Source organism: Dipteris shenzhenensis, chromosome 6 (genome assembly GCF_047967505.1).
Source record: "Dipteris shenzhenensis isolate YYH24624 ecotype China chromosome 6, Dip_SZ_1.0, whole genome shotgun sequence".
Classification (NCBI taxonomy): Eukaryota; Viridiplantae; Streptophyta; class Polypodiopsida; order Gleicheniales; family Dipteridaceae; genus Dipteris; species Dipteris shenzhenensis.
Window position 1 is genome coordinate 2,732,242 of NC_141601.1, and position 15,843 is coordinate 2,748,084.

General features: G+C 40.2%; 1 protein-coding gene across 1 annotated transcript in view; it reads right to left on the reverse strand.

Moving 5' to 3' along the window:
- Positions 1 to 11,422: 11,422 nt before the first annotated feature.
- LOC147900639 (RGS1-HXK1-interacting protein 1-like) overlaps positions 11,423 to 15,843 on the reverse strand; it is an 84,664-nt gene continuing 80,243 nt past the window's right edge. Inside the window, exon 10 of the mRNA XM_087376060.1 lies at positions 11,423 to 11,819. Within this exon, the coding sequence (XP_087232186.1) occupies positions 11,730 to 11,819 (90 nt within the window). The 3' untranslated portion in view covers positions 11,423 to 11,729. The remainder of the gene's footprint in view (positions 11,820 to 15,843) is intronic.

Sequence of the window (15,843 nt, forward strand, 5' to 3'; positions counted from 1 at the left end):
ATGGACCTTGTATTGATCTCTTAAATTTTCCTAGTTCTTTTTCTACCTCCTATTAAACAATACTAAAATTATAAAATTAAGATTATATTCCAAATTTGCAATTATCTTCAATTATGTGCTCCATTAAAAAAATAAAAATATAGGTGTTAAGAAGGCCAAACCTTGATAGCTCTCTTGATATGCAGTTCTGGATTAGTAGTGGTTTTAGTTATAATAACATAATGGGGGTAGTAAGTCAGTCTCCACATGGCAACGTTGTGGGTTGCATGGAGATCTTTTATAGAGAACATTAACTATTGTAGGTGGAGTATTTGATGGCATATAGTCCTCAAGTTTGTGGTGCAATCTTCTGAGTTATTCTTGGTTGGTTTCTAAAGATCAATTGTGATGCCTTGCTCATGATTATAGTGGTTGCTACCCCCTTTTGCTCAAGCATCTATATCATGGCTCATTGTCATTGTATGTGGCTACATTTAATTTTTAGATGTATCTCAAAAGGCACAATAGGGATAAGGAAATTTAATTTTTTAAATCTTTTGTTGTCCTACTTTGCAATATAGTATAGCATTCAACTTTCATATTATTGACTTTTTTCCCTAAGATGTTTTCCATTATTTCAAGTGAATTGTGTTTGAGTTTATGTTATTAGAGACAAATTTATGGAATCCTCGCATGAAGGGTCGATGAAGTTGAATAAATTTATTCGTGATAACATTTTAGTGTGCTCCATTACAAAAATAAAAATATAGGTGTTAAGAAGGCCAAACCTTGATAGCTCTCTTGATATGCAGTTCTGGATTAGTAGTGGTTTTAGTTATAATAACATAATGGGGGTAGTAAGTCAGTCTCCACATGGCAACGTTGTGGGTTGCATGGAGATCTTTTATAGAGAACATTAACTATTGTAGGTGGAGTATTTGATGGCATATAGTCCTCAAGTTTGTGGTGCAATCTTCTGAGTTATTCTTGGTTGGTTTCTAAAGATCAATTGTGATGCCTTGCTCATGATTATAGTGGTTGCTACCCCCTTTTGCTCAAGCATCTATATCATGGCTCATTGTCATTGTATGTGGCTACATTTAATTTTTAGATGTATCTCAAAAGGCACAATAGGGATAAGGAAATTTAATTTTTTAAATCTTTTGTTGTCCTACTTTGCAATATAGTATAGCATTCAACTTTCATATTATTGACTTTTTTCCCTAAGATGTTTTCCATTATTTCAAGTGAATTGTGTTTGAGTTTATGCTATTAGAGACAAATTTATGGAATCCTCGCATGAAGGGTCGATGAAGTTGAATAAATTTATTCGTGATAACATTTTAGCATGACAGCTTGACCTCTCCCTATATCTCATGGAGAAGAGTCTGTGGTCAATTGTCACCTTAGAAAGAGTAAAAGCTTAGTATCAAAGATGCTAAAAAGACACCAAAGAAGACCACTCAATGGGCTTCAAAGAACGAAAGGCCATCGGTATTCTTAATAGAGAATTTGGTGGCAATTACAACCAGCTTCTTGACTTATTTAAGTCCATTTACAAGGACAACTTTGCAATAAAAGCCTTGTTTGGGTCAAGATTGAAAAATCCTACTTTCTCAAGCAAGAGTTGTTTGAACTAAAGATGACTAGCAATCCATATTAAATCTCTTTAATATAGTCAGAGCATTAAAGCACACACATTCTCCTTATGAGGTTGTGGAGAATGGCACTAGTCCCGTTCTCTCTATGAGGTTATGGAGAATGGTAGTATTGCCATTTAATGGCACTAGTGCTATTAACCATAACCCTATGAGGATATGATAATGGAAGCAGTGGCATTCTCACTATGGGGCTGTGGCGAATGGCACTAGTGACATTCTCCCTATGATGTTGTGGAGAATGGCACGGTGCCTTTCTCATTGAGGTTATGAATATTGGTAGTAGCACCATTCTCTCTATCACCTAATGGACTAGTGCTAGGATCTCCATATCCCAAGGGGCCTAATTGGCACTGGCTTTGACATACAAAGGCAATAAAGGTTCACAAAATAGATGGCACAAAGTACATCTTAATTTGGGATATGGAGAATAGTGTCATTCTCCCTATGAGGTTTTGAGGAATGGAACTCGTGCCATTTTCCCTATGAGGTTATGGAGAATGTTAATAGTGCCAACTCTTTATAACCTCATTGAGAGGATCTAAATGAAGCACTTAATCCCATGGTTTGAAAGACTAGTTCTTACACTATATTTTAAATCTCTTTAATAGAGTCAGAGCACCAAAGCACACAACACCAACAAAGGACCATCAAATAGGTAGTAGAAAGCAATATTTATAGTATAATAAATGTGAAAGAATATTTATATTAACATTTATAGTACAATAATTATAGGTATTAGAAAGCAATATTTATAGTACAATAAATGTGAAAGAAAATTCTAAGGAAAAAAAGCTTCTCAATGACCTCATAAGTAGATGGCATTCCTCACACCCCAATAAAGCAATTCCAAAATGTTGGAAAACTAGCAATAGTTCAATTTCCCATATCCTAAAGGGATTTGTATGAAGCACTTAAACCCATGCTTGGAATCGGGTATTTGTTGTTGTTGATGAGGATTTTCATATTAAGTATATGGCTTGGCTAGGATCTCGCATATTGAGAAGCTTTCTTCCTAGGTCCCACCCACCAATTGCTTCCTTGGAAAAGTGGGTGCAAACCAATTGGATAAAGAAAAGGTTAGAAGTGACCAATGTTGGATTCCTCAAGGAAGGCTACTACAAAAAAGGACAAGATGGATTTCAAAGCCTTGCATCAAGGATTACAGACCGTGAGAAATTAGCCTTTATATTCACAGTGCTAGTACCCTGACTTTACCCCACAGAAGCCTAGATCCACCAAAATCTTGGTTTGGGTGGAATTACTAGACCTTCCACTTTCACTTTGCAATCGAGCAACCAAGCCTTGTAGGGACTTGTCTCCAAGAGGCAACTCATAGGTGTGTGTCCAAATGGATCTTGTAGAAGATCTACCAAGCACTCTTCTAATTTTGAATGGAAATGAGGAGGTATACAAAGAACAACCTCTTGTATACAAAAATCTCCCTAATTCTTGTTTTTTATGCGGGTTGTCTATATATTGTAAAAAAATTCCCTTAGAGGAAGGGCAAGAGTAAGGTAGGCAAGGAACCTCCCCCCCCTTTCATAAGACTAAATGGATTATTAATGGGAAGAAAGGACAAGAGGGAGATTTTAGGAGCCACCTTAAGTAAGGGAAGAAAAAATGGTTGCAACATAAGATTTTAGTAGCAAGGAACATGATCCTCTTTCCTTCATATTAAAAAATGCTCTTAAAGCTTCATGGATGAGGAAACTACAGGATCATGAGGGCCTTCAGACACAACACTTTACACATGGGCAGGAAGTTCTAGCACCAATTCTTGCACATATGTTTAACCTTACAATTTGTCATGACTTCCCACCAGCATGGAGCACCACCACTATCGTACCAATACACAAAGCAAGAGACCTCATGGACACCAGGAACTATCACATCCTCATGATAGGCCACACATTGGTCAAGATCTATGGATCAGTACTAAAGAGGGAGATCAATTGTCATACAAAGGCACAGGGGTAGCAGCTGCTAGGGAAGGTAGGATTCAGGAGGTAGCACTCTACTTTAGACCACATTTTCACTCTAAGGGCTATCATTAAGGAGGCGAGGTTTAGACATCAGAAAGTCTACACAAGTTTCATAGACTTTCATAAGGCTTTGGATATTGTCCCACGATCCTGCATGATTAAGAGAGTACAGGAGATGCATATTTTAGAGACGTTGATCTAGGGTGTGATGAGCCTAAATGAGTCACTCAAGGGAAGGGTCCATGCTCCTAATGGTCTATCACATTGGGTCGAGAGCACCATTGGGATGAAGTAGGGTTGCCCTCTCTCACCGACTCTCTTTGGACTCTACACCTATGAGATCACATATTTCATAGATCACCTAGGGGCAAGGGTTCATTACTAGGTGATCTCCTCATATAGATATTGCTATATGCTGATGATATAGTCCTTATATCCTCTTTGACGGAGGGGCTCTAGAGAGACCTGGAGGCATTAGAGGTGTTTTGCAGAGAGAGAGACCTGACGGTCAACCTTGGGAAAACTAAGGTTATGATCAACACTCACGAGCAGTGATTCATCGACTTAGTTTCACCTATCGTGGTGAGCCAGTGGAGATAGTGCAATCGTACACATATTTGGGACAGTCTTCACATGACCCATCTTCACGATGACCCATACAGCCCAGGCATGGCTCACACAAGGGCATAGTGCTTTGGCTAGACTAGAGTGATAATGCTTCCAGGTGCACTTCCAGGATACACCGATGAAGGACTGGCTTTTTGACACACTAGTGCGACCCACTGCCATGTATGTAGCACCATTCTGGGAATGCGATCTTCTGAGGATAGACGAGAGGGGGGCTTCGAGCGGCTCCAGGTGACGATGGGATCCAGGATGATTCGATATAAGCCCTCAGTCCCACATGAGATAGTACAGGTAGAGTTTGCCATGACACCTCTCCAAGTTCATGCCATCTTTCAGATAGTGACTTTCATCCACAGAGTCTGGAACTTACCCCACTGGAGACTTCCGAGGTTGGCCCTAGAGTCATCTAGATGACTAGCAGAGAGCAGGGCAGACACATGGTATGCACACATATCCACTTGGTTTGCCATGCACGGTATCCAAATGGACAGGCTTCCCCCCTTTCAGTACAGCATGGATGCGCCTCCTGAGTTGATCCCGCAAGATGAGATCAACCGTATCATATAGTTAGACCTCCTTCAACTTCATATATCCTGGACTTGGGGGGAGGACTAGGAGCTCCCTACCAAGACCCAGTTTTATTATGACCACTTCTTGAGAGTATCAAAGGAGGGATTCATCATCAGACCCCAGTATCTTGAGGACAGAAGAGTCTCCCATCATGCATTGAGGATTGCCATTGGTCAAATGCAGGTTTCATCCCATCAGTTGAGGATCGGGGCGCAAGGAGAGTAGCATGTATACCCAGAGAGCAGCGGGTCTGCACACTATGTACGCTGGGGACGATTGGGATAGAGGAGCATTTTCTTTGTGTTTGCCCAGCCTACTATGAGATTAGGGGGCACTACCACTGTCTCTACCGGGAGGGGAGTGGCTTCAGCCCTTTGTCATGACTGATCCATACCTTGTTTGGCCTCTACATCAACGAGCTCGAGACAGTGATGGGTAGGTTCCTCTCTCAGGGGCACACTGATCCGAAGATTACTTTATGCAGATGATGTGGCTCTCTTATCCTCCTCAATCGAGGGGCTTCAGAGACACCTTGACACACTACAGTCCTTTTGTGAGTCTCATGATTTGAAGGTCAACTTGGGTAAAACCAAGGTTATGATCTTCAATACATCTCGAGCTGTCATGTGCGATGAGCATTTCACATTTGATGGGTCCCCTGTTGAGGTAGTTTCATCATACACTTATCTTGGGGTCATCTTTTTTGGACCCATCTTCACCACGAAACCTGCGATGCATGCACGTCTGAGCAGAGAATATGCTTCATTAGTTAGACTAGAGAGATAGTGCTTCCGCTCTCACTTTCAGGATCCACATACCAAAGGGTTGCTTTTTGACTCCTTGGTTTGCTTAGCAGGAATGTATGGCAGTCCATGCTGGGATTTGTTGGATACAGAGTGGGCCAGGGTGGGCTATAGCTTCTCATGTTATCACGGATGATCCATGGTAAGCCATCCATCCCTCACTAGATCATTCGGGTGGAGTTTGGGTCACCCCCATTACAACTAGATGATGCATTTTAGGTCATTACGTATCTGTACCGAGTCAGGAAGCATGGGGATTACACATCCGGGCGTAGCAGGATACCATGGCTAGCACTGTCCTCTTCTATGGCATTTGCAGTAGGGGGAGACCAGAGGTGCTGGTATGCATGCACAGAGAGATGGTTTGCAGGAATAGGGCTCCACATGGACAGACTACCTCCATTCCAGTACATCATGGATGCTCCTTTCTCTCCCCTCCTATCACACGAGGTCAACTAGGTTATCCGTGAGGATCTACTACAGCTACACACATTCCGGACTTGGTTGGGCTTGAGTGATCTTCCAGTGAAGCTGGGCTTCTACAGAGATCACTTCTTACATATCACAGTGGAGGGTTTCATTGATCCACCAGGATACACACAGATTCACTTACCCCACTCACTGAGGATCTCTCTTGGGCAGTTTCGGGCTCACATGAACAAGATGGGAAGAAGTTTTGATCATGTAGCCAAATCTAAATAAGGGCAAGGAAATGTCCAACTTAAACCTTGAAAAGGTAGTGGAACTTAAAAGAGTGTCAACACAATCACAAAGCTTGGAGATAGTCTTATCCATATGCATGGTTCGACCATCAGGGCTCCATGGTAAGAATGTCCACATGAACACCTTGGAAAGAAAATTTGACCATGTGGCTAAATCTCAATGAGGGAAACATGTGTCCAAAACAAACCTTGAGGAGCCATTGAAATCATGTAAGAGTGTCCACTCAAGCACAAAGCTTGAAGATCTAACCATGTGGCCAAAACATGCATACACATGATCAGACTACATGGCCAAAACTCTAAACACATTTCAAACTTAAGAGTAGATTTAACCATATGGTCACATCTCTAGTTCTACATAATGCTATGAACCTCACGGCCAAACATTTGTGAGAGCAAGAAGGTGAGAGGATTTGACCATGTGGACAAAACTCCAAAAGGGATCCAAGAGCATGAGAGTGTACAAACCTTGAGAGGAAATCTACATGAACAAGGAAGACGCTTTGACCATGTGGCCAAATCTACATGAACAAGGAAGACATTTTGACCATGAGAGCAAGATGGTGTCCAAATCAAACCTTGAAAAGGCAATGGGACTTGAAAGAGTGTCCACACAAATACAAAGCCTAGAGAAGATATTGCCATGTTGCAAAAACTTCCAAATGCATGATTAAACTAAAAGCAAGATTATGTCTAAAAAACTCCTTGAGGAGGCATTAGGATCTTGAAAGAGTTTCCACACAATCATGAAGCATTAAGAAGATTTGGCCATATGGCGAAAACCTCCATACACATGATTAGACAACAAGGTCAAAACTCCAAGCATATTCAAAAACTTGGGAGTAGATTTAACCATGTGGTTAAATATTTAATTGATGCTGTGAACCATGCTGCCAAATAGCCATGAGAGCAAAAACCATGTGGCTAAATCTCAATGAAGGCAAAATGGTATCAAAATCAAGCCTTAAAAAGTAGTGGGACTTTGAAAGAGTGCACACAATCATAAAGCCTGCAGAAGATTCTACCATGTGGCCAAAACTTCCATGTGCACGATTAGACCGTAAGGGCTTCATGTTTATGAGGGAATGAAGAATGCATGCAAAGGATGGGAAGAAGCTTTGACCATGTGGCTAAATCTCAATGGGAGTAATATGGTGTCTAAAACAAACCTTAGCACTGGGACCTTGGAAGAGTGCCCACACAATCAAAAAACCTAAAGAAGATTTGACAATGAGTAGATTTAACCATTTGATCAAATCTCGAGGTGGATGTAATGCTATGAAGTCTGTAGCCAAACATCTATAAGTGCAAGAAGGTGAGAGGATTCGACCATGTGGACATTACTCCAGAAAAGCTACTCAAGAACATGAGACTCAAAAATGCTAAGAAGAGGTTCACATGAATAAGATGAGAAGAAGTTTTAACCATGTGGGCGAATCTCAATGAGAGGAATATGGTATCTGAATCAATCCATAAAAAGGCAGAGGGACTTGAAAGGGTGTCCACATAATCACAAAGCCTAGAGAAGATTCTACCATGTGACCAATACTTGAATAGGCCATAAAGGCTCCACGTTTGTCAGGGAAAGACTATCCAAATGAACATGATGGGAATAAGTTTTGACCATGTGGCCAAATTTCAATGAGGAAAATATGATGTCTAAAACAAACCTTAAGGAGCCATTGGAAACACATGGCTAAAACTCCAGACGCATTCACAAACTCGAAAGTAAATTTAACGATATGGCCATATCTCTAATTGTGTGTAATGCTATGAACCATGTGGCAAAATCTGTGAGAGCGAAAAGTGAGAGGATTTGACCATGTAGACAAAACTCTATAAGGGCTCCAAGAACATGAGTGGACAAACCATGAGAGGAGGTCCACATGAACAAGATGGAAAGAATTTTTGACCATGTAATGAGGGCAAGCTGGCATCCAAATCAATCCTTCCATATGGCCAAAACTTCTCTATGCATGATTAGACCATAATGTTTGTGAGTAAAAGAATGTCCACATCAACATGATGGAAATAAGTTTGGAGCATATGGCTAAATCTCAATGAGAGCAATATGGTCTCTAAAAGTGAGGCATTGGGACCTTAGAAGAGTATCCACACAATCAAAAAGCATGTAGGAGATTTGACCATGAGGCCAAATTCTCCATACACATTATTAGACCATGTGGCCAAAACTTGAGATACATTGAGAAACTAGGGAGTAGATTTAACTATGTGGTCAGATCACTAGTTGGATGTAATGTTATGAACCACATGAGTGCCATAAAGTAAACGAATTTGACCATATGGACAAAACTCTAGAAGGGCTCTAAGAATATGAGAGTAAGAGAAATCCTAAGATAAGGAGAGTAAATTATGAAAAAGTTAGATAAAGAAATTGATCACTTGAGATCTCATAATCTCATCCAATTTATCATAGATAATGCAAGCATTATTGAGAAAATAAAATTTTAATAAAGGCAAAGTATCTCACAATTTGGGCTTCACTAGGCTCTTGTTACTACCTTGATCTTGTTCAATGATTTGAGCATTGGCGACAAGCAATCGTGAAGGCAGCAACAACCTTGGGAATGTGAGCATGGACCTTTAAACACCATGGAAACAATATTGGCCATCTAACAATCTCTCTAGGGTATTGGAGAAGGATTACGATTGTGAGGAAGTTCACAAACCCTAGTGAAGATTTAACCATGTAATCAAATCTTTAAGTAGGAACAATATGGTTTGACCATGCGACCAAATCTGTATGGGAACTCTCTGAACAAGATGGTGAGAGGATTTAAAGTTTTGACCATGTGGCCAAATCTGTATGGGGACTTTCTGAACAAGATGGTGAGAGGATTTAAAGTTTTGACCATGTGGCCAAATCTCAACGCAGGCAAGATGTTGTCTAAATCAAATCTTGAAAAGATAGTAGGACTTTGAAAGAGTGCACACAATCACAAAGCCTAGACAAGACGCTAACCATGTAGCCAAAACTTTCATTCGCATGATTAGACCATAAGGGATCCATGTTTATGAGGGAAATAATATTTTCCATGAATAGATGGGAAGAAGTTTTGATGATGTGGATAAATCTTAACGAGGAAAAGATGGTGCTTAAACAAACCTTGAGGAGCCATGAACAATATGATTTGATCATGTGGCAACGCACTATGAACAAGCAGGCTCTACAAGGACCAAATCTCTATGACAATTTGACCCTGTGCCCAAATCTCTCTGAGGCCACTATGAATAAGATATATATATATATATATATATATATAGAAAGAGAGAGAGAGAGAGAGAGAGAGAGAGAGAGAGAGAGAGATTTTGATATGGAGAGAGAGAAAGCAAGAGATCTTGCCATCTGGTCAAATATTTTTGACATGAAAATCTCGAAGGATGACACTTCCTTACCAAACTTGTGCATAATAAACTTTTAGGCAATGAGTTTACCTACTTTTTAGACATCATGGGTGAAGAAATCCAATGTAGAGGTATGATTAATTTATTGGTAAACCATAAATTTGTGACCATAGGGATGATACATGCAACAAACCCACTTGACACATGCCACAAAAAAATGCTTGGTGTTGGATGTCTATCATATCGATGGAGAAATGTCTCAATATTAGTACACTTTTTTCATTCCCAATAAATGATGCATGCAAAATTTGTGTTAATAGTAGTTTTGTCAAGGGGACAACAAAAATGTGATGAGTACTAAAATATCATAATGAAACACAACACAATGCTTTTGACCATGAAGATGATAAAATTGACAAATACAATAATGATGAGACAACACTACAATGTAATGAAGTGCTTGAAGATCATGATTAGCTTAATATATGTGATAGTGGAAGAGAAAGGAGATTGGCTTATGACAAGAGTCGTCATCGTTCTAGCTTACCCATATGAGCCTCTTAATCTCAAACCACTCGAAGATTTCGATGTGATATAGTAATGGATAAGACATACAATGTCAATGCATTGACAACTCTGAATGACGATCTAAACAATGTCAATTGGTGAGATTGGCATATCAAGAGACTGAGCTTTAACGATGGAAGACCATTGCTAAAGAACATAAATACGAAATGTTTAATATGTGAGGCATTCATAATGGATGAAATAAGAAGCTCTAGTCAGGACTTCATCTCAATCTATGTAAAAAAGAGAACAAATTATATGGTTAGGATGCTAGAGTTCTTGCATAAAAATTTTCTACATTGAGATAATTTATATATGATATTTTGCAAGTAGCAACAACTCATTGTTACGATAAAAAATATTGCAAGATCATTGATTCAAAAAAAATATTTATGAAAGTATGCGTGCACTTGATAATATTTTTGACTCAATCAAATCATGTTGATAGTGTGGGTACAAGAAAATATAATTTTGTGATTAATGGAGAAAATGTGTATGCAATAGCATGGTATTAGATATACAACATCCCAAAAGACTACATTTTACACGTACAAAAAACAATACAAACAAGGTGTGCGGAGAGTCACCCGTGGAAACAAGGGGTTTCAAGGAAAGCTTAGAATCATATTCAAATGGAAAGGGCAATTTTAAGATTGTTGTGAAGAAGAATGCAATATAGATTATAAGAAAAACATGACGATGAATTGATGATTCCAAATATATATTAAGTCTAAATAGCTTGAGTAAAGTTAATACAACATTGAATTAGCTACGATACAAGCAGTTGTCTATGCCCACATTTAATCGAATATGAGTCATATGAAAGAAGTAGATTGCTCTTTTTAATTTTATCCCAAGGACTATGACATGAAGATAAAAAAACTTACTCACAATCATGAAACTTATTCGAGATCTTGCAGGCAAAACAAGCATGGCTTTAATTTTATGCTCAAGATGATATCTTTACTTCTTGTATCATAATAAGTTTTCAAATTGTTATTATGATACTTGACCCACTAAACTTTGAAATGTTGTTAGACTCATCACTATGTGCTTCCAAGGGATCTTAAGATTTGGATTTCAAAAATAAAATATTTATTATGAAATGCATGTTTTCTTCTCTCTCAGAGTTTCTAAATCTCCAATCCAATCTATTAATCCATAAAACGATTACTCTCTTAAACAGTACAATAGTAACAAAAAATGTTGTGACTTGCTACATCTCTATCAGTCACGTTTCTACCAATTAATCGTGCAGTCTTCCAATCTTAACTGAGGGACCCGAGAATCCCTCATCGAGTAATGATCCCAAACAACTTGAATGAACTGGAAAAAAATCTAAGGACTTTTCAATTTCTCTTGGTTACTATTTCAGTCATTATAATGTATGTAGTACCGTTTGCTTCACTGCCTCAATTCAACAAAATTCATACACTTTAGGTTGAATAAGCATCACACAGCAATGCCATAATTGGCTATTTTGGTCACCTTCTTTGCCAGAGCAGTCCTTTGTTGTTTAGCTTCAGCTACCATTGATGCAACCTGTGAGTTAAAGCACAACATCTATGTCAACTACTTTTCAAAAAAAAAAAGGCAAAATAGCAAAACTGATATTCACGACCATCAACATTAATAGCATTTCAATCCAGGATTAGTTCTGGCATTAGTACTTCTCTATACAAGTTGACTGTAAAGTACCTTTCAATGTAAGTCACATGGACCCTACTGCAAAGTTTTTTTTTTTTGGCAAAAAAGAGACTTCTATTAAGTATTAAAGAAAACTGTTAGAGCAAGCTCCACACGAGAATACGGGATATACCATGCAATGCATGAAAAGCTCAAAAGCCAAAAAGAAACCGGTAGCAACCTCCGAGAAAAAGGAAGAACCCCTCCAAACTCCAAGAAACACAGTCCTCCTAGAAGAGGCTGCCCATGAAGGGCCTTGCATGCTAGCCCATATGGCTATCAAAGTGTGAACCGTGTCACTCCAAATACCCGTGAACACCTGTGATGGGTGTATCTGGGTGTCATCCAAGGCCTCTGTGCATTTGGCTCTCCAAATGTGCCAAGAGAAAATGCTAGCCAAAATCTCCCAAGAGGTGTTCACTGAAACATGTAAAGCTCTGAAAGGAATATGTGATACATCTTGAAGAGAGCAGGGCTCTATCACTTGTCGGTGGATCGAGAGTGCCCAAGAAGAAGGCTCACCCTCATAAAACACTTGGGGCTTAGTAAGAGATAACCATGCGACCGAGTCCCAAGTCATGAAGAAAGGGGAAGTATGAAAAGCGCTGAGTATCTGAGCAACTTCTTTCCAAACAATTCTCGCTTGATTACAGTCCCAAAGGCAATGTCGCACTGACTCCTCTGCAATGACAGCGAGGGAAAGTGGAATCAGCCCCAAATCGTGATCTCCACACGTTGACTGCAATCCCTCCATGAATAGAAAGCCAAAAGAAAAGAGTGATCTTTCTATTTCTGAGGGATTTCCAGAGCCTCCTCCAGAAATTCCTACGCAAATCTGCGGTGATGAAGAAGCTATTCCAACGAGGGGCTCTAGAGGGAATCCAACCTCTACTGCTCAGCTGAAATCTCCTTGCATTACCAACTGTAAAACGAAAGAAGAGAATCCCCCTCTCTTGGTGCCCATGATCTATCCACTCCCACTCTCCTGGGTCCCACTACAAGCACCTGATAGGTGCACCTCCATATAACCACAACCTCCAAGATCCCAGGGCCAAGAGCAAAGGGTCGAGGTCTAAGTACCACTGCAAGCCCGCTCCATGGTTCACAAAACCAACAATCCTGACAGGCTGAAAGGCAACCTCTAGAAGAATATCATATGTGGATCTAGAGAGTATACCTCCATCCCCAACGTCAAAGACTAGAGCATCTTTCCCGAGATCTCGAAGAGCGATCACCTGTAGAGAAACTGCTGTCCTCGAAAAAGCTCCCATCCAAGTGGTGGAAGTAATAGGCATCTCAACTGTCCATTCCACCAGGATGGCTGCATCTATCTGCTGAATCCTGCGTGCTACCCCTCTGAGGTGACTCACAGACTGTAGCCTCTGATCCTCAAGTAGCCTGATAAAAGCCTTCCAAGTGCCTACTGTGTAGGCGGGGCCTCTCTCCCATCTAGACCACTGCATATAATGGGAAGTGCCCAGTGGTCTGACATGCTCATCAAGTATACTATCATTCCAAATGATCGGCTGCCTATCAATCTCTTGAAGGGTAGAGGACGGAACCCTTCAAAGAGTGTTCCTGAAGCTCCCCCAAGCTTTTAGGATGGCAGTCATGAGAGGAGAGGCAAGAGACCTGAGAGAGGCGGAAGTAAAAATCCAGCGAGGGCTGTCCACCCAATCATCTCCCAAGGTAGGTATACAAGCCTGAATGCGTCCAAAAAAGAAATCCTTCCAAGGTTCCTGCCCAAGCATGAGTCCCCTCACCACCACCTTACAAAGCAATGCCCTGCCCTGCAAGTCCGAGTCAATGATATTAAGGCCCCCTTCCCAAGTAGGGAGAATAATAGTCTCCTAGGCCACCCTCGCTACAACATCTGCCATGCCATCAAGTCCACTCCATAAAAAATTTCTGACTGGTCTAATTAGCTGAGTGATGCAATCCCTAGACCGGCACCAGCAAGAACACACAAACCAGGCGGTGGCCAAGAGAACCTGGTTCACTACCACAACTCTAGAGGCAAGGTCGAGTTTGGCTGAGCTCCAAAAAATGAGCTTTTTTCTTATACTTTCTAGCACTAGGACAAACTGCTGTGCTGGAGAGATGCCCAATCCTACCTGGCATCCCAAATGTATGACAAGAACACCCCTCTGAATCCAGGAAAAGCCAATGTCAACTCCCCATCCTGGAGTGTTCTCATCACTGAACCAAAAGCCAAAGGATTTATGCAAGTTAATGTGTGCCCCTGTAGCTGAGCAAAAAATATCCAAGGCTGTCCGGAAAGAATCAAGTGACTGCGAAGAGGCCTCAATAAAAATAGTAGTGTCATCAGCCAACTCACAGTCAAGAAGCTCCTGCTCCTGTCTTAAGGGTAATCTCAACCCATAAAGCTCAGCCTGAGATCTAAGGAAGATACTCATAGCTTCTGCCACAAAAAGAAAGAGGGAAGGGGGCTAGAGGGCATCCCTAACGAACTGATCTAAAAACCTGAAACCTGTCACCCCTTACCCCTCCAATTAAAACCTGGCTGTGGGCTGATCTGTAAAAGGAGGCCACCCCTCTAATCCATGCATCTGAAAATCCAAATCGTAGAAGAGTGTCCTCTAGAAAACCCCAATCTACTCTGTCATAGGCTTTCTCAAAGTCTACAGCCGGAGATGAAAGGTCTACTGCAAGATTGTGTTAGTCACCTTCTATGCTCCATGAATTCTATAGATTTCTGAATAATTGGCGTTTTTCTAAGCAGCTATTGGATGATTAGCCAATTTGTTAGTACACTCAGGTGGCCATAAGACAGAGCTTGAGCGTATCTTGTCAAGGTCAAAGGCGTAAACTTAATGACCATAAGCTCTTTTCGTACGTTAAGAGAGATTTTGGGTCCAAGAACATCATATTTGAACCCTTAGACTTTAGGATAGATTAATCAATTGAAGATCTTGAATAGGGAAAATAATAGAGAATGTCATTATTTGAAGAGATCTTAACATGAATATTCAATTGACTTTAGGATACACTGCTCAATTGAAGATCTTAAATAGGAAAAAATTATAGAGAATGTCATTATTTGAAGAGATCTTAACATGAAATATTCAACAATCTAACTGAAGTATGAACCAAAATTTGATTCTTATTATTTTTGTGTCTCTAAAGAGATTGGATTTGAGAAGAACGAACAATCTTAGTGAAGAAGATACTTTTTTTTTTTGGGATTTTTTTTTCACGCACACACACGCGCACACATTTTTTTAAATATAGTGAAAGCCATAATTGTTTATATTACAAGAAAAGCCACCTCAAAGCGAGGAGCTATAAATTACATCAGCTGAAAATCTTTGTATATGCTACATATACATCATGATCTATGTAGCGAGTCTGCAAGCAATCAAAAAAAGATTGCTGCAAAGAACGCTTGAAGAAAGTGAACAAAGAAAATTTTGGATCACCAAAGACTCTCCGGAAGTCAAAATCCAATCCTCCAGAAAGAAGTTGGCCAGATGGAAGAACCCCTAGAAGAACTCTCCAAAAAAAGACCTGTTACTGAAGAGGAACTTTATATGCCCAAAGTTGCCTTAGTCTCTTTCTCCACCACTTAGCTAGCCGATGCATTCGCCAAATAGAATTAGCCTTATCTGAAACCCAAGGCTGAGGCAAAAGGATTTTATATAATGCAGACACTGTAATCTGAGATAGCCTCAAAGGACGAAAGGAGGACTCTCGAGAAGTAAAAATCCAATCCTCCAGCCTATCCTGAAGTTCGAAAGGAGGAATTGGGACAAAAGGTGAAAGTATACAAGTAATTTTTTACCACAGAGGACGATAATGAGATCCCAAGCCATACCGTGTGGTTGTGAGAGAAAAAGGTAAAATAGTTCCATCATCAAGA